General features: G+C 43.4%; 1 protein-coding gene across 3 annotated transcripts in view; it reads left to right on the top strand.

The window, feature by feature from the left end:
- The window catches only part of phf21b (PHD finger protein 21B), a 266437-nt gene that overhangs the window by 62718 nt on the left and 178438 nt on the right, over positions 1-25281 (top strand). For all 3 annotated transcript variants that reach the window (XM_072484536.1, XM_072484535.1, XM_072484537.1), the window contains one exon: positions 24597-24854. In XM_072484536.1, the coding sequence (XP_072340637.1) occupies positions 24597-24854 (258 nt within the window). The remainder of the gene's footprint in view (positions 1-24596; positions 24855-25281) is intronic.

The raw sequence follows: 25281 nt of genomic DNA, 5'->3' as shown, positions 1-25281 counted from the left end.
ATTCTCCCCGTGTTTGCGTGAGTTTCGCCCCCACAACCTAAAGATGTGCAGGGTAGGTGGATTGGCCACGCTAAATTGGCCTTTAATTGGGGAAAAAAAAAGAATTTTTAATTTAAAAAAAACAAAAACAAATGGCATAATTGAAGTGGGTTGCCGCCAATGGAGCTCACCCATAGTGATGGTACCAAAACCAAACGGTACCCAATGGTTGTGTGTGGACTATAGAAAGGTTATTGCAGTTACAAGAACGGATTCTTAACCTATCCCACGTTTGGAGAGTTGCATTGAGAAAGTTGGGCAATCGGCTTTTAGTTCCAAACTGGATTTACTTAAAGGTTACTGGCAGGTACCTTTATCCGAAAGGGCGAAGGAGATTTCAGCTTTTGTGACTCCAGATGGTATATACCAATTCAAAGTTATGCCATTTGGTATGAAAAACGCCCCAGCCACATTTGAACGGTTAACTAATACAGTTGTTTCAGGATTACCCAATTGTGCGGTATACATCGATGATCTGGTAATTTTCAGCCAGACATGGAAAGAACATTTGAAACATCTGATGGAGTTATTCGATCAACTTCAGGAGGCGGGTTTGGTGGTAAACATAACCAAACGTGAATTTGGAAAAGCCCAAGTCACTTTCCTTGGCCATACAATTGGACAGGGTCAAATGGTCACACGGGTTTGTGAAACCAACAGTTATTGAGGAGTTTCTGATACCCTCGACGAAGGGAAATAATGTGATTTCTTGGCATGCGTGGATTTGATCGAACATTTGTGCAAACGTTTTGTAGTGTGGTTGCTCTACTGATGGACTTGCTAAAGACACGTCAAAAATTTCAGTGGACAGTGGACTTTCAACAGGCATTTGACTGCCTGAAAGCTGTGATCACCAATGCTCACGTGTTGGAGACTTACAAGAGACTCTGTGATCAGATTGAACTGAAGTATCTGACTTTAAAGAGAAATGCCGAGGCATAGAGAAATGGATGGATCGTGCAGAGACCTTCTTGTTCAAAGAGACTGTCAATCGAGAAAGATTTCAGTTGGAAGAACATCGGGGAAAAAATGTACTATATTATTATACATGTTTGCGTGTGTTTTTTGAAACGAAAAAGTATATTTACTGTGTGCATTTCTTAAAGGATAGTGCAAAGGTGAAAAATGAAACCATCTTGAAGTTGATGGTTTGTTTTTTTTTCTTGGGGGGGGGGGCGGGGGGGGGAGAAGTGTCATGTGAGAGTACCTTTAAGTCAGTTTTAGGCTATTTGCTGCAGGATGTGTTTTAGTTTAGTTTTCAGAGCTGGATACTTGCGTTACAGCCAGAAGGTGTATGAATCTCTAATCTAAAGACTAAATCGATCCTGGTGATTTAAAACTAATAACAGTAGTGACTTTAACCTGATGTGCTTCTGGTAAAAGGTGTTTTAAGTCTTATGGATGTTAAAAGGAAAGCTTAAAGGATTACTTAGTGTTGTATTCTTTGAGGGTTGTATTTGAATTAATGATTGCTAAGATGTTCACTGTTTTAAAAAGGTTAACTTGAGTTCATAGAATAAACATTGTTTTGCTTTAAAAAATACTTTTCCATTTCTGCTGTACCACACCTGCAGAGTTGTCCGTGTGCTCCCCATACCACAATCTATTAAAAGTTGTGGGTCAGGTGAACTCCATGATACACTTTGGGGTTCTCTAAACCCTGGCCCATAACATAGTGAGCATTCATGAGATGTAAATGGCATTCACACCACCAGACGGCTGGATAACTGAACCACCATTAACCCACCATTGGGAGAATTGCAGCCTGTATTTTTGCCAGTAGATCTTCAATGTTTTGGGTCCCGCCAAATTCTCTGTTCCCGCATGCTATGAAACCTGCCGCAGACGGGATTCACGAATTCTGCCCAATATCTTTGATAGCGGTTTTCGAATCATTTAAAAAATACATCTTGTGTCTGCATGTGCTTCCCATGAGTTATTTTCATTACTAACTCCTGTCTACATTTGCAATCAAAATTGTCTATGTAAACTTTTCACCTCATCTGCCTATCTGCTGGCCAGTGTTGATGCTGCAGTGCCCCCAACTGGTGGGAAAGTATATTTTCAACAGTGCCCCCAAGTGATGGGAAAGTATATTTCCAACATGACCAGTTTAGTGTTAGGAATTTATAATGGTAAAGTTGACAAGTGGTGTACTTGGATGTAATTAAAAAAATTATATAGGTTTAAAATTAAGGACCAAATGTATTATTTTTAACATGGACACTTTTTTTGCACATGCTCCTTCAACAATCTTTCATACTCTATCTGTTTCTGCTGACGAATAGGCCGTGTCGTTCTGATAAACGCCTCTTGTATTTATCAGAATGTGAGATTGACTTTTAACGTAAGTAATATCTAGCATTTGCATTCACTTCCACTCGCTTTTCCATTATAAATTTTTGTATTCCCAGGCAATATAGACGAGCTGGTTAGATGGGCAGAACCGAGGAAAATGGAATTTAACCCTGAAAAGTGTGACTCTGGGAAAACTAACAATAAATAGTAGGATCCTAGGAAGTACAGGGGACCAGAGGAACATGTCCATAGATCCTGAAGACAGCAGGACACGTAGATAAGGTTTTTAAGAAGGCATATGTGAAACTTGCCTTTATTAGCCAAAGCGTAGAACATAAGAGCAGGGAGGTTATGATGGAGCTGTATAAAATGCTATTTAGGCACAGCTGGAGTATTATGTGCAGTTCTGGTCGCCATACTGTAGGAAGGAAGTGATGCACTAGATAGGGTGCAGAGGGGATTCACCAGGACACATTTGAAATTGAAGTCCCAGCCCCGGGTCACTGTCCATGTAGAGTTAGCACATGGAGTCTCTGCGTGGGTTTCGCCCCCACAACCCAAAGATGTGCGGGTTAGGTGGATTGGCCATACTAAATTGCCCCTTAATTGGAAAAAAAAATAATTGGGTACTCTTAAATTTAAAAAAATACCTGAAAAGTAGGACTTCAAAGGAAGTGATTCCAGTGCCACTTACTAGTCAGAGTAGAAATAGGATTTAATGGATGAATAAGTCACTGAAGAGATGGTGTGAGGGGGAGGGTTTCAGATTCCTGGGACATTGGGATCGTTTCTGGGCAAGGTAGGACCAGTACAAACTGGACGGGTTACACCTGGGCTGGATTGGGACTGATACCCAAGAGGGAGTATTTGCAAAAGTAGTTGAGGAGGGTTTAAACGAAAATGACAGGGAATGGGAACCTATGCAAAGAGAGGAGAGTGAAATCAAGGACCAGAACAAAAGATAGTATGGGGACTAAATGATAGGCAGAGAAATTAAGGGCCGGAATCAAACAGGGCCACACTGAAAAATAATGAGAATGGAACAAGTAATGTTAAAAAGTTATGCTTTAAGGTTTTGTGTGTTAATGCACGGAGCATTCGCAATAAAGTGGATGAATTAATGATACAAATAGATGTAAACGGGTCTGATATAGTTGGAAGCACAGAGAAATCGCTGCAGGGTGACCGGGGTGGGAACTGAACACTCATGTGTATTCAGTATTTAAGAAGGTCAGACAAGAAGGAAAAAGCAATGGAGTTGGATGACTGATTGGAGGAAATTAACGCAATAGTGAGGAAGGATATTATCTCTGATGTGGAATCTGTATGGATGGAGTTGAGAAACACGAAGGGGCAATCAAACGTGAGTGGGGGTTATATATATATATAGACACCCAAACTGTAGTGGTATTTTTGGGAATGCATTAAACCGAAAATTGGAGATGCATGCAATAAATGAACATCTGTAATTATGGGTGACTTTAATTGGCAATCTGGTTGTTTACTTGGGAATTTGAAGGTCCTGAATCTTAATAATGGAAACTATGATGACAAAGAGTTGAGGGTTGGCTATGATGGATTAGAGAACGTTACTAAAAGGGATAATGATGGATAGATAATGGCAATTGTTCAAAGAGTGTATGGGTGAACTGCAACGATCGTTTATTCCTGCCTGACACAGAAGTAAGATGGGAAAGGTGGCCAATCCACGGCTTACAAGGGAATTTAGAGATAGCATTAGATTCAAGGAGGAGGCATACAAATTTGCCAGAAAAGACAACAGACCTGAAGATTGGGCACCGTTTAGAATTCAGCAAAGGAGAACCAAGGCATTGATTTCAGAAGAGGAAAATAGAGTACTAGAATAAGCTTGCAGGTACATTGAAACACTTCTATGGGTACCTGAAGAGAAAATGATTGGGAAACAGTTGGAAATAGGAGACTTTATAATAATAATTGCTTATCGTCACGAGTAGGCTTCAATGAAGTTACTGTGAAAAGCCCCTAGTCGTCACATTCCAGCACCTGTTCGGGGAGGCTGGTACGGGAATTGAAGCCGCACTGCTGCCTTGTTCTGCATTACAAGCCAGCTGTTTAGCCCACTGTGCTGTGCCAGCCCCCTGGTTTAATGGAGATCAAGGAAATGGCTGACCAAATAAGTACATACTTTGGCTCTGGCTTCACAAAGGAGGACATACATAACATACCAGAAATGTTGGAGAACACAGGGATTAGTGAGAGGGAGGAACTTAAAGAAATCAGTATTAATAGGGAAATTATGTTGGGGACATTGATGGAATTGAAGGCCGATAATCACCAAGGCCTGATAATCTACATCCCAGAGAACTTATGAAAGTGACCCTAGAACATAAGAACAAGAACTAGGAACAGGAGTAGGCCATCTGGCCCCTCGAACCTGCTCCGCCATTCAATGAGATCATGGCTGATCTTTGTGGACTCAGCTCCACTCTCCGGCCCATACACCATATCCCCGATATGGAAATAGTGGATGCATTAGTCAACTTCCAAAATTCTATAGAAGCTGGAACAGTTCCTACAGATTAGAGTAATTAATGTGACCCTACTATTTAAAAAGGGCGATGGAGAGTAAACAGGAAATGAGAGACCAATCAGCCTGACATCAGAAGTGGGGAAAATTCTAGAGTCCATTAGAAAAGATTAAACAGCAGAGCACTTTGAAAACAGTGGCAGGATCCGACAGTCAGCACAGATTTACAAAAGAGAAATTGTGCTTGAGAAAGCTATTGGAATTCTTTGAGGATGTAGCTAGTAGAGTTGACTAGGGGAACCCTTGGATGTGATTTATTTGGACTTTCAGAAGACTTTGTCAAAAGTACCCCATAAGAGATTAATGTGTTAAATTAAAGTGCATGGGATTTGGCGTGATGTATTGAGATAGATGGTGGCAGGCAGTGACTAGTCAGGTATCGCAGAGATCGGCGCTGGGACCCCAATGTTCACAACATATATCAATGATTTAGATGAGGTAACTAAATGTAATATCTCCAAATTTGTAGATAACACAAAGCTGGGTTGGAGCATTATCTGTGAGGAGGATGCAGAGATGCTTCAAAGTGATTTGGACAAATTGAGTGAATGTACGGCAGATGCAGTATAATGTGGATAAATGTGACGTTATCCACTTTTTGGTCGCAAAAACAGGAAGCCAGATTATTATCTAAGTGGCTATAGATTGAGGGAGGGGAATGTACAATGAGACCTGGGTGTCCTTGTACACTAGTCGCTAAAGATAAGACCATAGACCATAAGACATAGGAGCAGAGTTAGGCCACTCGGCAAATCGAGTCTGCTCTGAATAAGCATGCAGGTGCAGCAGGTGGTAAAGAAGGCAAATGGTTTATTGGCCTTCATAACAAGAGTATTCAAGTGCAGGAGCAGGAACATCTTTCTGCAAGTATACAAGGCCTTTGTGAGGCCACCTGGAATATTGAGTGCAGGTTTGGTCCCTTATTTGAGGTAGTGGTAATGCAGCGAAGGTTTTCCAGACTGATTCCTGGGATCGTGGGACTGACTCATGAGGAGAGATTGAGTTGGTTAGGATTATATTTACTGGAGTTTAGAAGAATGAGTGGGGATCTCATAGAAACCTATAAAATTCTAAAAGGACGAGGCAGGGTAGATGCAGGAAGGATGTTCACGCTGGTGGTGGAGCCCAGAACCAGGGGTCACAGTCTGAGGATACAGGGTTAACCATTTAGGACTGAGATGAGGAGAAACTTCTTCACCCACCCAGAGAGTGGCGAGCCTGTATAATTTGTTACCCCAGGAAGTAGTTGAGACTAAACCATTGTTTGTTTTCAAGAAGCAGTTAGCTATAACTCTTGGGGCGAAAGGGATATGAGGGGAAGGCGGGAAGCGGCTTTTGAGTTGGATGATCAGCCACGATCTTAATGAATGGTGAAGCAGGTTCGAAGGGCCAACTCCTCCTATTTTCTATGTTTCTATATTTCAGCACTGGCGCACTGTGGCAGTAGTGTGTGCAAGATGCACTACAGTAACTCACAAAGGCTCCTTTGACAGAACCTTCCAGACCTGTGATCTCTATGACCAAAGGGCAGACGATGCATGGTAACACCACCGTTTGCAATTTCCCCTCCAACCACACACTATCCTGAGTTGGAACTCTGTCACTGTTCCTTCACTGTCGTTGGAAGAAGTCCTGGAGCTCCCTTCCTAATAGCACTGAGGGTGTATCTATACCACTTGGCCTACAGTGGTTCAAGAAGGCAACTCACATCCTTAAGGGCAATTAGGAATGGACATTAAATGCTGGTCTTGGTAGCAACATCACATCCTATGAACAAATAAACAATATTCACTTTTATCATGGAACTGCTTATGTAATGTGTTATAAAGATAAAGGTAGTTTTGAGATATTTATATTTGTAGTGGTAAACATTAGAAATAAGGTATGTTTTAAGTGGGTTTAATTTACTGTTTCTGTGCCTGGCAGGGTAAAACTTATAGTTAGATTCATGCTGGACAAAGCTGTTTGTACGTACGCCAGTAAGTTAAGTTCTGACTGTGTTTCTGCTATGCAACGAGAGGGCTATGGCGGGAAGAATAAATTAAAGGCATAAGCATGTGGGGGTTGCTTAGCAACTGGGGCCTTGTAAGGTAGAGGAGCTTTTACGTTGTGGTTTATAATTTGATTGCAGTTGAAGATAGATGGTAAGAGAGAAGGCAGCTCTCAGCCCTGCTAGAAGCAATTGGTTTAGAAGGTCGGTTTAGAAGGTCAGAGAGGGGACATCTCTCTCAGCTTTGCAAGAATAGCCATACCATGGAGTTATGGTTAAGAAAACGGACATGGAGATCTGAAGAGCAGCTCGTTAAAGATACTGAAGAAATGAAGTTTCCAAGAAGTCGTGAGGTTAAACGTACTAGGTTAAACTACTGTTCAGTTAAGGCAGACAGCTGACAAGGCTGAGATACCAGAATTATATCTGAAGTGATTTTCAGGTTTTGAGATTTTACTAAAGCCTGTGGAATGGGAGTTGAAATAATTATGGAAATCGATTTGTGTAAAAGCAATCAAGCAAAGGAATCCTCAAGGTGTTGGTGTAAAGTCCTGCAATGGATTTGAAGTTAAAAGTGGAGCGGAAGCTTTGTTTAAAAGTGTCATTTGGAAACATGGCCTGGATTTTGGAATGCAAACCCTTAAGGGAAAGCATAATTTTGAGAGACGATTTTAAAGCGTGTTTTGTGGGGAGTAGAGTTTGGAGATTCTTATGTAACAATCATCTGGGGGATTTTCTGAGGAGAAAACCACAGACACCAACTTGTGTACAGAGTAGAATGCATGTATTTGACCACAGTCATCATTGTGTTTTATCAGGACTTTTTATGTTAATGAGTCCATTGTAATTCCAGATGTATTTTGTAATCCAAGTTAATCTTTAAAACTATTTACTAGGTTAAAGAGGAGTAGTAAAGGAGTATTGCATTGTGATCCAATTTTTTAATGTCCAATTAATGTTTTTTTTCTGATTAAAACTAATTAGCGATCCTGTGACTCTGATTCACCACGTTATATTAAGAAAGGTGAAGTTACACTATTTTGAGCCAGGGCTCCATTCTGGGACATTCCTGTTAAGTTATTACATCAACTGGGGTGTTAACAAATGTCTCGTATAGCAATAACAAACTTACCCTCCCACCAGTGGAGACATTGTTATGCCACTAAAATGGATGTAATTATAGCACAACAATTTATGAACAAATAGGAATCAAGAACAGGCACAAAAAAAAAACAGCTTATCCCTCTCATGCCATCATGGTGCAATTTGGTACCCCATGATCCCCACCCCCACCCACAGCTGGCCATGTCAAGTTTTTGAGTGTTTGTACTGAATCTCTACTCTTCTCGAGCCAACCTATATTTTATAGGTTGACAATTTTCTGAAAATAAAATAAATTCTAATGTACAGCCTAGCTCTACAGTTATGTAATTTCCACTGGCAACCCATGATACTCGCTGACCTACCTAACTCGAATAGCCAATTCAGATGATGAAATCTAATCCTTTTATGTTAAAGACCACAAGCCAATTTTGAAGTCTATGCATTTCTATGATAAGCCCCAGGTCCCCAAATCTATTGCGGTAACTCAGGGCACTTATCAATCTTGCCCACTAATCCTTTTTCCCTGGCTATTATGTCACCAACCGTATGACGGGAGCAAAGCTAAATGATGTTTAACCAAGGTCATGTACAAGGGTGGTAGAGTTAAAAGTTTTCACAGGTTAAAACTTTTACTATAACAAATGACTAAAAATAAACGCTGTTGACCAAAAAATATTTCTTTTTGTATTCAACATATACTTTATACCACATAAAGTGACATTCTCCTTGTATACTTAACACCCAACGCATTTTCCAAGGAATTACAGTTCTTTTAGCAAACAGTCTACAGTGCCCCCAGCTTACAATGGGTTTCCATATCCCTGTTTCGCTGAGTAGCAACTTCAAGTGACCATTTCTTGCACTTCACTCAGTTTTTATAGATTTCCCTTAGTCCACCGCCAGCAATAAAGCCTGTAACAATAGTTTGTCTTCCTCCTGTCATGCCAGGACAAAGCGTGTGATGGACGGCTGCAGGTTATGCTTTTTTGAATGGCAACAGTCTCCCATCCGCATCCTGTCTCTGTTAACTCGCAATGTCAAGCAGTCTTTTCTCTCTTCTGATCACACCAAACTGCTATCCATCCAGGGTACTCGGGGTGATTTGTGGGGATGCCTGTAATGTGATTTGAAAAATGGCTTCCTGAGCCCTCTTCCCCATGGCTACACGAAACACATTAACCTTGAATCCAGGTGAAATGCTAAATCATTATCCTTTCATCCTGGAAGTAAACGGATAATTTGCAGCACAACTGTTTACAACTTTTGCGGAGAAAGTACAGCTATCGACCTTGGTGTACTCCACTCATCCACACATGAGAAACCAGACAAAGACTTTTGAAGTAAAGGATCCAGTTTAATCAAGCCATAGCTGGGGCCTCTGGTATTCCAAGGGGGACACCAAAGAAGCCCAGATTTAACGAAATTACAAGAAATTAACATATACCAATAATTTGTTACTAGTTTTCTTACTAGTTATCTATGTTCAATCATGATTATTAATTAAGGTTTCATCATGCATATGAGAATAATTAAGATCCGCATGCTTAATTAAACTATCCAATCATTACAAAGTCACGTATGTTGGTTTGCAATTAGTGATATCTGTGGGCTGACATCTAAGATGTAGCCGTCGATCACCTCCCCCTACCGTTTTACTGGCTCCTGTCAAGGCATGGATGCCATTCATCTATCCTCCCCGCTGTTATCAATACACAGATTGGAGCCATAGCAAATGGTACAGTCTCCCACACTAAATAACAAACCTTGAGACCTAACACCTGCAAATTCTACTCCTGGAACTGGCCTCTTCAGAGATAAATCATGTCCTTGTATTATTAAACTTAGCAGTTTGTTTTTCCAGTCAGAACTCTGTACCTTCTCCCAGTGTGATGGAACTAAAGTTTTTTTAACTGGCTTCAGTGTAATATCTATCATCTAATGATACCCAAATCTCCTTTTAAAACATTCCAACAACAGCATTCTGGGACTTTGGAGACAAAGTTTGCTTGTTGTAAACTTGGATACAGCTGCCTTTGCCTCCAAGCATAGATATGTATACCTTAGTAAAACATTCTAAGCATTCCTTTGACCTCTTAACAATCAAACCACCCAGGCTTACTGTCAAGACAGACTGCAAAATAGGTCACATTAATTTATAATTTAAAGCTGCAGTCCCAAAATATAATAATCTTAACCTCATAATCATACCACTAATACAATTGTTTTTGCTATAGCCTCACGGTAGTGATTGCTACTGTTCAAATATTGTATATCACGTCTAGGTCTGTCTTCTGATTTTAGCAAGACAATGATCCATTCTCCCATTTTATTTAAACCATCTTCTAATTGTTTTGCTTATCGAAGGCCCTAAAACTCAAACAAGCCTTTGTATCATACTCATGTGGTACCTCTATCCTTAATAACAATCTCCTGTCTAAAGTTTTGTAAATAATTCCGTAGCCTACTTAAAATCTATCTGTCAACCCCACTCCCATTTATCAAGGCACCAATTGTTTGGTATCTTAATGAAGTCTTTCTGGAAATCAACGTCTATATCCACCAGCCTCACCCCTTCCTCAAAAAATCCAACCAACTTGCACATGACCTTTTCCAGGAGCCATATTAAATCTCCAATAATCCGAATTCTTCCAAAATGGTCACAGTGTATCTCTAAATATCCCTTTTGCGGATAATGTCCTGTAAGTTATTGATTCTGAATGATATAAATATCACTGCTCGGCCCAACACCGCAAGAAACTTCAGAGAGTCTTGAACACCACCCAGTACATCACACAAACCCGCCACCCATCCGTTGACTCTTATCTACGCTGACCCGTTAAGGTAGAGGATAAAGTATAGATTAACTTATAAAATATTATTTTAAAAATACGTTAAAATCTTTTTTATCAAGCTGAAATTTGATATTTCGCAAATATAAAATGCTTATGGGTCTTCTAGCATATCTAACACTTATTGAGTTAGTATGCTGTTCTAAAAATCTTTATTAACAAAGTGTAACTTTTTCAAGGTTTTTTGCTGTGAGACTACCAGCGTAAGAACAGAAGTTCTCGCTTCCAGTCTGGGAAGGAAGTATTCAACCGGGCAGTATCTTGAAAAGCCAAGAATCGCTGTCAGCAACGTCTGGATTTCTGCATTGTTCCATGCATGTGAAGACTCCCAAAGTTGCTGTCAGCTTTATTGGAGTAATGACAGTGGATGCTGGCAGGTTGGCCATCAAAACGTGGGCCGATAAAGCAAATACACAGAATCCATATGCTCTGTTGGGAAATCAAAAACAAGAGGCATGATCCTTAAATTACATCAAAACTATGTAGGTATGAAATCAGAAAATACCACTTCATGCAAAGGCTAATGGGAATCTGGATACTGTGTCCCAAAAGGCTGTGGATCCTGAATCAGATAAAATTTTGTGGCTGAGATTGCTGGACTATTTTTGTTAGATGAAGGTATTAGGGAATGTAGAGCAACGGTCTGTAAACTAAGTTAAAGCACAGATCCGTCATAATTTTAAAATGCTGGTGTCATTGGCTGGGCCTGAATTTATTTGTTCCCCTTCTCAAATTACCCAATAGGAGATGGTGATGAGCTGCATTCTTGACCTTTGCAGTATGGAGCAGGTACACTGACAGTGCTGTAGGTCAGGAGTTCCAGTATTTTGACCCAACTACAATGGAGGAAGAAATATTTTTTAAAAATATTTTTATTGGCACTTGGAATTAGAAAACCAGAGTTTTGTACATAAATAATACAGAAACAATGGTAATTACCAAAATAGAAATGTCAAAACATGAGCCCCTCGCAGTCATCATAACTGTGACGGAGATCCCAATGCTATTTGACATTTTTACAGTATTTTGACGTGTTCTTACTGGGGCTCCGACCACTTGGCAGCAGGAGTTGTCCCCAGCTTTGCCTGTGGAATCCATAATATCCTGTTCCTTGGCGAAGGACATGCGTTAGAGTAGAATCAATAATATTCTGTTCCTTAGCGAAGGACATGAGTTAGTGTGGAATCCATAATATCCTGTTCTTTAGCAAAGGACATAAGTTAGTGTGAAAACCATAATATCCTGTTTCTTAGTGAATGATGCAAGTCTCTGGAGACAGGACGATGGAGGTAGTCTTCTCAGGAACACACTTTTCAGTAATCTACCGTAACCTCCAAGGGCAAAGGGGAGATGATTCCGTAAAAGAAAGATTGAAAGACCTTGCTCTTTCTTCTATTGGTCAGTTAGCCCTGTCTCCTATTGGCTAGAATTACTGTTCTTTCATTGGCCTAAAATGAAAGTTTAACTGTGATATTATTGGTGTGTGTGACATGAAAATGAAGGATTAGTCTGCAACAGTAATTCTATTGGTTAATCAAGCTATAAATATTTCTGCTTCTCTGGACTCTGGTAGAATGATGCAGTGAAGTTCACTGTGTTGCTCTCCCTGTGCACATGTCAATAAAAATTGATCAAAGAGTACTCCCGTTTGTGCCTTGCAATAACTTCGACATACCCACATACTTACATTGCTGGTTCTTTTTTTAAAAAATCTCTTCATTGGCATTTTCAAAGTTATGTACATTGTAATTTGTCTTCGTTTATTATACAGTGCAAAAAGTCTTTTTCTTATTTTACTCTATTTATATATTCCTGCCGACTGATACAGTGAGTCCTCTTTTCCCGTCTCCCCACCCCCTTGATGTCCCCCACTGGTCTGTCTGGGGGGTTGGTCCCCTTCTCTTTTCTCCCTCCGTTGGCTTCAGCCTTGTCTTTTCTGTGGAGGGGAAGGGGTTCCACCCTCCCTCCCTCGTTTCTCCATCCCCCCCCCCGCCTCTGCGTTGTTTCTCTTTGTCCCTCTCAGACTCTGTCTTCTTCCCCATCCCCCCGGGTTGAGAGTCCCTGACGTTCCTCCTTGTCTTCTTTTCTTTTCCGTTTCTACTCCTTCCAGTTTCCCTCTCTATTGGCTGTTGTTGGCCTTGAACAGGTTTTGGAAGAGACCAACAAACTGCCCCCATGCAGTAAGGAAGCCTTCCTCCGACCCTTGGATGGCATATTTTATCTTCTCCAGCTGGAGAAATTCCAAAAGGTCAGCTAGCCAGTCTGCAGCTCTGGGCTGCTGCTGATCGCCAACCAAGCAGGATTCTCCGGCGTGCAATTAGGGACGCGAAGGCCATCTCTAACATGCTCTCTTCCCCATGTGTAGCTCTGGCTGCTCCGATACCCCGAAGATTGCCACGTTTGGTTATGGCTTCACCCTCACCCCCACAACCTTGGACATTGCCTCAAAGAAGGCTGTCCAGAACCCAGCAAGTTTGGGACATGCCCAAACCATGATATATTTTCCCACAGATTCCCCCTTCTTTACTGTCCATATTCATCAGGTCCTCTGATAGTGTGGTCTCTGAGGCCATGGGTACCCTACTGTCTCTTTGCAGAGGAAGTGTTTTATTTGGAGATGTCTCATTTCCCGCTCTGTCGGCAATTCCCAAACTTTCGTCAGTTCGTTCAGAGTCGCTAGACTGTGCCCTAGGTAAAAGTCCCTATCTGTCAGCGTTCACCCGTCCATTTTTTTAAAGGTTGCGTCTATCATGGCTGGAGGGAATCTGTGGTTACCGCAGATGGGGGACAGCTTGGTCAGCCCAAAGTACTGTCTTAGTTGACCCCACGTTTTCAGTGTGGCCACCGCCACCTTTCGCCGAGGGGGATGGGAGTGCTGCCGTGGCTAGGGCCCGGAGGGTTGTTCCCTTGCCCCACCCACCCCCCACACACACACACGCCATGATTACGCTATCTACATTTTGAAAGAAGGCCTTGGGGATGAAGATCGGTATGAATCTAAACAGGAAGAGGAATCTCGGCAGCACGTTCATCTTGATCATCTGCATTCCCCCCGCCAGGGAGAGTGGCGTGTGTCCCACCTCTAGGTCCTTTTTGACTTCCTACACCAAGCTGGTCAGGTTCCACTTGTGGATCTGTGTCCAGTCCCTGGCTATTTGGATCCCCAGGTATCTGAATCTTTTTTGGGCTATTTGAAAAGGGAGCCCCCCCAGCTCTGTCCCTCCCCCATTTGGGTTCACAGGGAGTGCCTCACTTTAGCCCAGGTTAAGTTTGCAACCCGAAAAGGATCCAAACTCTTTCAGGATCCGCATGATTGCTTTCAGTCCTTCCTGTGGCTTTGAGACGTACAGGAGCAGGCCATCCGCATAGAGTGGAACTCTGTGCTCTCTGTCTCCTCTTTGAATGCCCTTCTAGCTTTTCGCATCCCGCAAGGCTATCGCTAGCGGCTTGATCGCTAGTGCGAACAGGAGTGGGGAGAGTGGGCATTCCTGCCTTGTGCCTCTTTGTAGCTGGAAGTATTCCGAGCTGGTGGCGTTAGTTTGAACTCTTGCCTTGTAAGCGTTGTACAGGCAGTGAATCCAGCTCCTAGCCCAAACCGTTCCAAAACCTCGAGGAGGTACTTCGATTCAACTCTGTCGAGGGCCTTTTCTGCATCGAGGGAGATGATCACCTCTGGTGTTCTCTCCCCCTGGAGGGGGGGCCTCATTATAACGTTCAACAGCCGCCTGATGTTAGCAGTGAGTTACCTACTCTTGACAAAGCCCGTTTGGTCCTTTGCGACCACCTCCAGTACACAGTTCTCCAGCCATTTAGCCAGGACCTTTGCGAGTATTTAGCAGCGAAATTGGCCTATATGATCCACATTCCGTCGGGTCTTTGTCTTTTTTGGGTATGAGTGAAATTGTGGAACTGCGCTAGTGTAGGAGGCAAAGTGCCTCTTGCTAGCAAGTCTGCGAACATGTTTCATCCCCGCGTCCCCGTTGGGGGGCTCGGAGGTGTTCTGCTCTCGGTAGAAGGTCTCAAATGGTTGGTTGACCTCTTTTTGTTCCGCTACCAGTCTGCCTCTGCTGTCTTTTACCTGCGCTATTTACCTCGTGGCTGCCTGCTTTCTCAGCTGGTGAGCCAATAAGTGGCCAGCCTTTTCATGTTCGTAGAAGGTCCCCCATGTCTGGCGGAGTTGGTACACTGCTCACCTAGTTTTGCAGGTTAAAGTCCATTTGTAGCATTTTGCTCTCCGCCAGCAGCTCTACAGGTCGGGCCTCGGAGTACTCTTCCCTATTTCTAGTGCCTTGCAGGCTATAATTTCCCCTCTGATCACAGCCTTCAGTGCCTCCCAGAACATGGAGGGTGAGACCTCCCGGTTCCGGTTATTACTTTTTAACAAATAAATTTTAGAGTACCCAATTCATTTTTTCCAATTAAGGGGCAATTTAGTGTGGCCAATCCACCTAGCCTGCACATCTTTGGGTTGTAGGGGCAAAACCCATGCAAACACTGGGAACGTGCAAACTCCACATGGACAGTGCCCAGAGCCCGGATTGAACCTGGGACCTCGGCGCCGTGAGTCAGCAATGCTACCACTGCACCACCGTGCTGACCCGTTCCAGTTGTTACTTGCATAGTCGCCTATGGCCTGTTATTTTTCTGACCTATTCGACCAGGAGATCCGTGTCCAGCCTCCATGTGGGGCGCTGGGCATAGCTCGTCTCCAAACTCACACCGACGTAGATCGTGGTCGTAGATGACTATCGCGGAGTATTCTGCTCCTACAATTCCTTGAAGCACAATTTTCCCACTGCAAAGAAGTCGATACTGCTATATACCTTGTGTACTTGTAAAAAGAAGGAGAATTCCTTTTCTCCCGGATGTAGAAACCTCCATGGGTCCACAGCCCCCATTTGCTCCATGAATGTTGCCAGTTTCTTAGCCATGCCTGTTTTTCCCCCCTTCTGGGTTTGGTCGGTCGGTCTGTGCTTTTACATAAATTCTGTGTCATCCCAGTTGGGCGCTAACACATTTACCAGGACTACCGGTGCCCCTTCCAGGACACTGCTGGCCATGACGTACCGTTCCCCCTGGGTCCGTAACCGTCCTGGTCTCAGTAAATCTTGTCCTCTTGCTCATCAGTTTGGCTACTCCCCTAGCCCTCGTCCCGTAACGTAACATAAATGGTACGCCTGTCCCACCCAGCCCTTTCTGACCAGCAATCTGCCCTTCTCCCTTAGGTGTGTCTTCTGTAGATAGATTATGCCCGCCGTCAGACTTCTCAGGTTGGCGAAGGCTCTGGATCTTTTCACTGGGCCGTTAAGTCCCCTTACATTCCAGGTGACTATCCTGATGGAGTGGGGGTGGTTCTGTCCGCCTGTTCCTGCAAGTTCACCCATACTTACTGGGGTTTCCCTTTGTTAGGGGGCCGTCCAAATTGGCCGCGGCTGCCGCTCTCACCATGAGATCGGGCCCCTGCGCTTTGGGGTTTCCCTTTGTCCAGGGGGCACCCAACATGGCAGCCAACTGTGTGTATGAGATGTGGGTGCACCCCTGCATTCCGGGGTCTCCCTTTGTTTAGGGACCCTCCAAAGTGGCTTCTTGCGGCGCCATCTTGGTTTCTCGGCCTGCTCCCTGCCTGCCAAAGCCAAAGCTCATCTTGCACCAACCCTTTTCCCTCCCTCTGTCCCTTAGCTGTTCTGTACACCCCCCCCCCCCCCCTGTCCACACTTCCCTCCCCATCCCCCCCCCCCCTGTCCACACTTCCCTCCCCATCCCCCCTTGTTTCCACCCCCCTATGTTCTCCCTTTCGCTGTACCCCTCCAACCAGACGCTCCCTCTCCCCTGAGATGTGCGCCGCGGCCCCCCTTACTGCCTGTCTTGCCGTGCTAGCCCTCCCTGCTAGTGCGGTGGCCCCCCTCCCCGGGCTGGTTCAACCCTATGTCCAAGTTGTCTGCCTGCCTACGTTCCCTTCATCGCCCCCTCACCTGCTTGCCCTATCACCGCACTCTCCCCTGGTATGTGACCCAGAGTCTGGCCGGGAACAGCATGCCAAATCTTATCCCACTTTTGTAGAGCGCCGATTTTGCTCTATTGAATTCTGTCCTCTTCTTAGCAAGGTCCGCCCCAATGTCCTTCTAGACCCGGATTCTATGTCCTTTCTATGCGCTCAGCTTCGTCTGCCGAGCCCAACTCAGGACCTTTTCCAGGTCCTGGTACCGGACCTGTTTAGCGATAATTGCTCTCGGCTGTTCTCCTGCTTTGGGCTTCGGCCAGAGCGACCCGTGTGCCCTTTTCTCGGGGGTTGGGGAAGCTGTCCCCGACTTAATTGCCCAACATTTGGGCGATATAGTCCATTGGGTCCCTGCACTCGATGCCCTCCGGCAGACCCACAATCCAGATATTCTGCCGTCGAGACCTGTTCACTTGGTCCTCGACCTCCCCATCAAGTTCCCCTGGGCCGCCACCAGCCTTTTCATCTCTGCCTCCAGAGCGACAATCCTGTCACTCTGGTCCGACGAGGCCTTTTCGAGGTCCAGGATCGTTCTCTCCTGTGCCTCTACTTTCTGCCCCTATCGTGCACTGAAGGGAGGCCGACACCTCCATCACCACCTCCTACACTGCAACCTTGAACTCTTGGTTTGATCGCTTCCCTCATGGTGGTCAGTTCCTTTCTTAAGAAGCTCTTCCACCCATCCCCTGGTGGGGATGGAGAGATTGGGGTAGTCGTCTGCTTCGATACCTCTGCTCGGGTCGCCGGCCTACCCCGTTCTTGGGCGGCCGATGTTTCCAGGTGGTCCCGCCGTTCCGTCCGCTCGCTGGTCTTTCCCCTTTCCGCCATCCTGCCATCTCATCAGCCCTTCGAGTTACCGTTCGGCGGCAATCTTTTTCCCACTGTTGGTCTTCGCTTTGGGGTTTGTTTATGATGGCCTTTTGGGCCAGAAAACTCTGCAAATTAGCTCTTTTGGTTCTAGTTGGGAGGAGAGCCACCTGATGTGCGTCCGCTCAGCACATCGCCATCACCGGAAGTCCCGAGTTTTCGAGGGAGGGTGGGTCATTTTGTTCCCAGGTTCAGCCCATGTCGGAAGGGTTTGTGGTCCCTTCTGTGGGTGGCCCTCCTTCCTGCTCCTTCTCTGTTCTTCGTTAGCCCCCCTCCTTCCTACCACCCACCCTCCACCCCCGTTGGCTGCTGGTTGCGAACAGGTCTGTGAAGAAGCTTGTGAATTTATTCCACGTGTCATGGATTCTCTTCTTGGACCCTCTTACCTCCAATTTTACTTCTTTCACCCTAAGGAATTTGGCCAGATCTGAGAGCCATTCCAAGGCCCTTGGTGGCTCTGCCAACTTCCAACCTAGTAGAAGTCTCCGCCTGGCAATCAGTGAGGCAAAAGCCACCCTCTTCCGTATCCAGTCCGGGTGCCCAGATACCCTGAAGACCGCCACAGTTGGCCATGGCTCCATCTCGATCCCCACCACCCTGGACAGAACCTCAAAGGAGGGCATCTCGAACTCCGGGTCTAGGGCAGGACCAGAACATGTGGGTGTGGTTGGGTGGGCCTCCCCCTGACACTACTCACACTTATCCTCCACCTCTGGGAAAAACCCGTTCATACGCGTCTTGGTAAGGTGCGCTCTGTGCTCTACCTTGAGCTGCATCAGGCTTAACCTGACGCAAGAGGAGGTGGAGTTGACTCTGTGCAACGCATTGGTCCAGAGTCCTCCCCCTATCTCCATGCCTATTCCCCCCCGCCCCCCATTTCCATCTGGTCTCATCCAGTGGGGTCCTGACCTTTTCTGTAAGTCGTCTGTAGATGTCGCCACAATTGTCATCTCCTAACCAGTCCAGCCCTATCATTGTGTCCAGAAATTTGTCTCCGAGTCTCTGGGGGAACATTTTTGCCCCCTTGCGGAGAAGGTCACGCAGGTACCTAAGCTTGTTCCCTTTCGGAAGTTGGAGCCTCTCTCTCAGTTCCCCAGGATCAACAATCTGTCATCCACGTACATGTCCCTCTGTCCTCCCTGCACGTCACAAATGTGGCGTCTATCCTTGTCGGTGTAACCCCGTGATTGCTGCAGATGGGAGCCCCTATGGACATCTCGCCAAGTTCGAAGTGGCGCATAAATTGGTTCTATGTCCTTGGGGTAGCTACTACCACTGGACTTCTGGTGTGTGTGTGTAGAAATATTGACAAGTTAGGATGGTGCGTGAGTTGGAGGCAGAGGTCCCATGCGTCTGCCGTTGAATGGTGGAATGGTTTTGAGGATTGTATTTCTATGGCTGCTTGACTGTATTTCTATGACTGCTTCATTTAAATGGTATTTCTGCAAGTAATTACTTCATAATTCAGCATGTACATAAGTGATTTCTATTGAAATCATACTTACTAACATTGTTGACATTCTTAAAAGTAGATTTCCTACTTGAGCAACTCATAGCAAAATGTATAACGGCAACCTCAACATATTCAAATCAATCAAATAAAGAAAATGAGATTGCTTTTAATCTCTGTGCCTGAGTGATTAGTTTGTGTCTGGATGATATTTTTTTTTGGCAGGGGTGGGTGTTGCTATCTAGTGAGTTTGTACAGTAAAAGGAAAAATTGAGTTGCAACATAATTCAAATTTTTGCTAATGTTTAAAAGCTGAATATAAAAACTAACCTTAATTGATATGTTTTTGAATAAAACCACACCAAAAATTCCTCATGCCTAAGTCATATAGACTTTTGCAAATCTAAATTCAATGAAAATGTTTTTTTTATTGCATTTGAAGAACAAACTTTTGAACTGTTGATTAAGAAAAATATTCTCACCAATAGCTTTCAGCAATTTTCTCCTTTGGGAGAGATGTGTGACTCACATTTATACATTGCACTCTGCCTGTGGCATTATGTCATGCAATTGAAACTGGAATTTCTGTTTGATGATACGTGGTTTGATGTGAGGCAGGTTGGGCTGTGCTATAGTTTAGAATACAGACTGGTCACTAATGGTAAGGGCCAACATTTTCCATTGTGACAGATTCCGCTGTTTTTTGCTGACACTGGTAAAACAGATGTAATGCCATTTAAAATTGGAAGGTTTCTTGGGGCCCCACTGGTTTCATTGGCCATGCCAATCATTTTTACCACTACTCTGGATTTCTCTTGACATGTTAAATTTTATCCCATCCTTAAAGTTACAAAGCCAATGCACAGAGTGGACAGGGCCAACTCTTAATCCATCTAATTGATTGTACCAAAATCTAATTCAAAATGAAGCCAATTCATGGTCCCCACAAGAGAGACGTACAAGATCCAAGCTGCCAAGCATTTTGGGCTTGATCACGTTCAAGTCTGTTACAGTTGAGCTCCTTTCTGCAATTAAATGGGGTGGGCAGGAGGTGGGACCGTTAAAATCTACCTGTTGTCGAGTAGAATCTTGGAACAGTGCAGACGGAGACTATTTGGCCCATTGGGTTCGTATTGGTTCTTTTGAAGAGTCCTTCCCCATGTTTCCTGCATTTTTTTTATTCCAGTATTTATCCTTTTTTTTTAAGGAATCCATTTGAATCTGTTTTCACCACCCTGTCTGGGAGTGCATTCTACCTCCTAATCACTCATTGTGCAATGAAGTTTGTCTTTGTATCGCCTTTGATTCTTTTGTGAATCACCTTAACTATGCTCCTTGGTTATTACCCTTCCAACAGCCTATCTTTACCAAATATATAAAAATCCTTCTTGAATTTAAACACCCTTATCAAATCTCCCCATAGTGGAGGAGAATAATCTCAGTTTTTCCAGTTCATCCATGTCACTGTAATCCCTAATCTCTGGAATTCTGCAGGAAATCACCTCTTACACGCTCCAGAACTTTCAAGTCCTTCCGAAAGTTTGGTGCTTAGAATTGGACACAACAGTCCAATTGGGGCCCTATATATTTTTTGTAGAGAGGAAAAAAAGAGGCTTAAGTGTTGCCACTATTACAATTTTGGGACTGTTCTACACGTCACAATCAATTGGCTTCAGTACTGCTTTTGAAGGGAGGCATTTCCCTACCACTTTGTAGGTGTGTACTAGATTATGCTTCCAACACTTGCTTATCTCTTTCTCAGTTCTTGAAGAGATATGAGTATCCCTGCAGTCCTCTGGCACAATTTAGTTGTCCCCGTGTCTGCGTGGGTTTCCTCCGGGTGCTCCGGCTTCCTCCCACCAGTCTCAAAAGACGTACTTGTTACGTGAATTGGACATTCTGAATTCTTCCTCCGTGTACCCGACGAGGAGCTGGAGTGTAGCGATGAGGAGATTTTTACTGTAATTTCATTTCAGTGTTAATGTGAGCCTACTTGTGCCTCTAATAAAGATTATTATTATAAAGATCTTTGAAAGATTATGATTAGAGCATCTGCTATTCCCTCACTGATTTACTGAAATAATGTAGGATGCAAAGACCTGTGACTTATTCCACCAGTTAATTTCAGTAGCTCTTTCTTGTCTATAGTTATTTTAAATATTTGCTCCATATCCTCTTACTCCCAGTGTCACATTCTTCTGTAAAGATTGATGAAAAATACTAATTTAATATTTCTACCATTCCTTCAACCTCTAAAATTTGTAATTAACCTATCCTTTCTTTAACTATGCATTTGCAATTTGTGTGTAATAAAAAAACTATGCAATTTTCCTTTAAACAGCTTGCCAATATTCACATCTCCTTTTCACATTTCTAATCTTTTCCCACACCCTCTATTTTCTGTTGATTTTCTTTTACATTAACCCTAGATTTTAAATCTATTTTTAGTCTTTTTAATTTGTCTACTCGTACACGAAAATTCATTGATGAATACCAGTCTTGTCCTGAACAAAGTTGCACTTTTATTAATGCTATTATGTGCTTTGTGACCCTAGCGCACCAATTTTATTCATAATATTTTGTGTCTTTACATATTCAACTGAAACCAACCTCCATCTGAGTGCTATGTTGTTCATTTTACACTTGTCTTCCTGATAATTTTTTAAAAATTGAGTCCTTCTCCTTTTCGCTCCGGTTGTCCTAGCCGTGTTCAGACGAAACCTGACCATGCTTGTCACTCTTGTCTGAGATTAGTTCTAAAGTTCTAGCATTCAATCCTCCCATCCCTCAACTAAGCAGTTAATTCTCTGATCTTAATATTTCTGTGGGACTTGCATATATTTTGGAAATAATAGAGAGAGAATTGTTCAAACCTCCTTTGGTGTGACTCCAAAAATATTGCTTTCCATTTTATTAGTTTCAGTGTAAACTATTATTTTTGACTTGCTCCCAGTTGTGACCTCAGAAGCGTTTAACCACTAGCTCAATGATGCTGTGGTTTTGCTCATGATGGTCTCCTCTAAGTTGTTGTCATTGTCACAGATATTGTGCTAAATACTTGGTTAAATTTGCTTAGAAGATCCCTGCACTGCTTCCATTTTACCTGTTCTGATATCCCAGTTCTATTCCTTACTAATTATTTCTGCTAGCTGGAGGACCACTTGATAATGTTATGAATTTTTTCTCATTGGAACAGCAGTAAGCCAATCAGCCCCATGAAATGAAAATGAAATGAAAATCGCTTATTGTCACAAGTAAGCTTCAAATGAAGTTCCTGTCAAAAGCCCCTAGTCGCCACATTCCGGCGCCTGTTCAGGGAGGCTGTTACGGGGAAGCTTGTTCTTTCATTCCGTGAGACGATGGCTTAACTCCATCCATTTGCCTTGGTTTCATATCCTTTTATACCCTTGTCTCACATATCTGCCAGTCTCACATTTAAAATCCTGAATTGAATTAGTATCTATATTTTCATGGAAGACATTTCACTTATAACCACCCTTTGTGTGAACAAGTTTTCCTAATTTATCTTCTTCCCTTAAACTTCTATACTTCAGGGAGTTCAAACCTAATTGATGTAACCTCTCCTCATAATCTAACCCTTGGAGTCCGAATAATATTCTGGTGAATCTGCACTGCACTAATTCCAAGGCCAAGTATATTCTTTCAAAAGTGCGATGCCCAGAACTGTACACAGTACTCTGGATGTGGTCTAACCTAGGATTTATTTAGCTGTAGCAAAAAGTTACTCCCCTTTATATTCTAACCATTTAATTGCAAAGGCTAATTAATGTTCCATTAGCCCTTGCTTTTTTTAATAGACTGCATTACTACATTTTAGTGATCTGTGTGCACAAACCCCAAAATCTGTTTGGATCTCTGTTGTAATACTACTTTTGTTTCCCATCCCAAGCAAGTATGGGAAGAAAGGCTGGGGCTCCAGCAATATCTTTTTGAAAGGAATATCATTTATTTTTGTAGTATTGCCAAGTTTAACTTGGCAAGCTTGCACACCAAGACCAAAGTGCATAATGTCCTCGTTTGTGAGTTACTTTTTGCAGATGATACCGTGCTGGCATCCCATACTGACGTTCATTTGCAACAGCTTGTAGATCTGTTCTCCCAGGCCTGTAAGGAGTTTGGACAACAATCCGCATCCGAAAGACCAAAGTTATGGACAGGGCAGAGAGATTCCACCTTCCGTAAACATTGACTGTTTGTTGTCTCATTGATTCAGTAATTGACACTGATATGTAAAGAGGCTACAGGTGGCCTTTGAGGCAGGTGATGCGGTGATAGAGTTTGTTGCGGAGTGTGTTCAAAGAAAAATTAAGGTGTTTGGGAAGAGGAGCAGAACTCTTGACTCTTTACTCAACAGCAGCCAGAGGCTGACATTGACAAGCTCACTTTGGAGGTCGTCAACAGATATAATAATAACAATAATCGCGTATTGTCACAAGTAGGCTTCAATGAAGTTACTGTGAAAAGCCCCAACATTTACCAGCAACCTGGCTCTTAAAGCCAAATTTAGCACCAGGATTACCAAGGCCGCAGCTTTCATGTCAAAGTTGAGTGTGGGCCAACAGCAAACTAACAGAAAATACAGCGTTCCATGTTTGTGCTCTCCGCATTCTCCTATACAGTAGAAAAGCACGGACAAACAAGAAAAGCAGCACGGTAGTTTCCACTTCCACTGCCTCAGATGAATATTGGGCATCTCCTGCCAGGGCAGAGTGTTGAATATGGAAGTACACCAGTGTGCCAGGATCCCCAACATTTTTGTCTTGATTCAGCGTTAACTGGGTCAACTGAGCGAAATGGATGACTGCCGCATTCCCAAAGACATACTCTGTGGAAAGCTTGCTATCGGCGTGAGACCAACAGGATGCCCATGTCTGGACTACAAGTATGTCTGCAAGTTGACCAGGATTGGAGTCGCTGCTGAGCAGAGTTCCTGGAGACCAGAAGTCAGGAAGGACATGAAAAAGTCAAAGGACAAAAGCAATAACCAGATGGTGGAAAAGAGAACCTGACGGAAGAAAAAAAGTACCAGTTCACCTCAGGCCAATGCTGCTCATCTGTGATGGCTACGAAAGGGGCTGCCATTATCCTCTATCGCCACAACAGACTATGTTTGATCCAGAAGTGACATACACCCTTGGTGCAGTCCATTGTCTCGTGAGACATATGGATGCCAAGAAATAAATTGCATTTGTGAGGTTCTCTTAATTTAATTTATTTCACGCCAAACTCGTGCAATGAGGCCTCATCAATTTTGCCCAGTGTTGCTATTTTACAGACTATTTCAAAATCAGTGTGTATGTGTTTTAAGTCAATCTACTCAATTTATATTAATTAACTTTATTTCCCTCAATTTTCTTTGACTAAACATGCATTGTTTGTACTTGAAATTTTCTTTTCCTTTTCTCTTTCAGAAGCTTGGCGTAAGAAGTTGTCCTGTTGGGAGTACAAAACCAATTCCACTCATCAAGGCACCCAACCAGAGCATAGCAATTTCAGTGGTGCCATCGAAGAATCCAATCACTATGGTAACTGCACACATTAATGGACAGAAGACAGCAAGTACAGATCCTCCACAGATGGCCCCAATCAACCTCCAAACAACAAACAAACTGGCAGGGAGCAATTTGAACTCCACTGGAAGGAGAGTACCAGAGACATCAAACTCACAGGTAGACCCTAACAGGGAACAAACAGTAGTTAAACATACTGCAAAACAGGAAATGTGTTCTTGAGCCGTGCTGTGCAGGTGCAGTGCTGACGTAAAGAATATTTTTTTAAAAAAATAATTTTTATTAAAGGTTTTCATAAAATATCAATAACAAAATGAGAAAGAAAAAAGAACCCAACAGGGTTAAGTACACAACACAATCTAAAAAAGCAACCCCCCCAAACCCCCCCCGTACCTAAATAATAAATTAACATTAACACCCCGACTTAAGACAACAGGTGTATACACCCCCTCAGACCGTTCCAGTGTAAATAACAAAAATAAAGTAAACCCCCCCCCACCCCCCCGAGCTGCTGCTGCCATTGACCAATGTCTATCGTTCTGCCAGAAAGTCTAAGAACGGTTGCCACCACCTAAAGAACCCTTGT

Source organism: Scyliorhinus torazame, chromosome 19 (assembly GCF_047496885.1).
Source record: "Scyliorhinus torazame isolate Kashiwa2021f chromosome 19, sScyTor2.1, whole genome shotgun sequence".
Lineage (NCBI taxonomy): Eukaryota > Metazoa > Chordata > Chondrichthyes > Carcharhiniformes > Scyliorhinidae > Scyliorhinus > Scyliorhinus torazame.
Note: the sequence above shows the minus strand (reverse complement) of the source record. Positions and strands in the feature narration are given on the sequence as shown.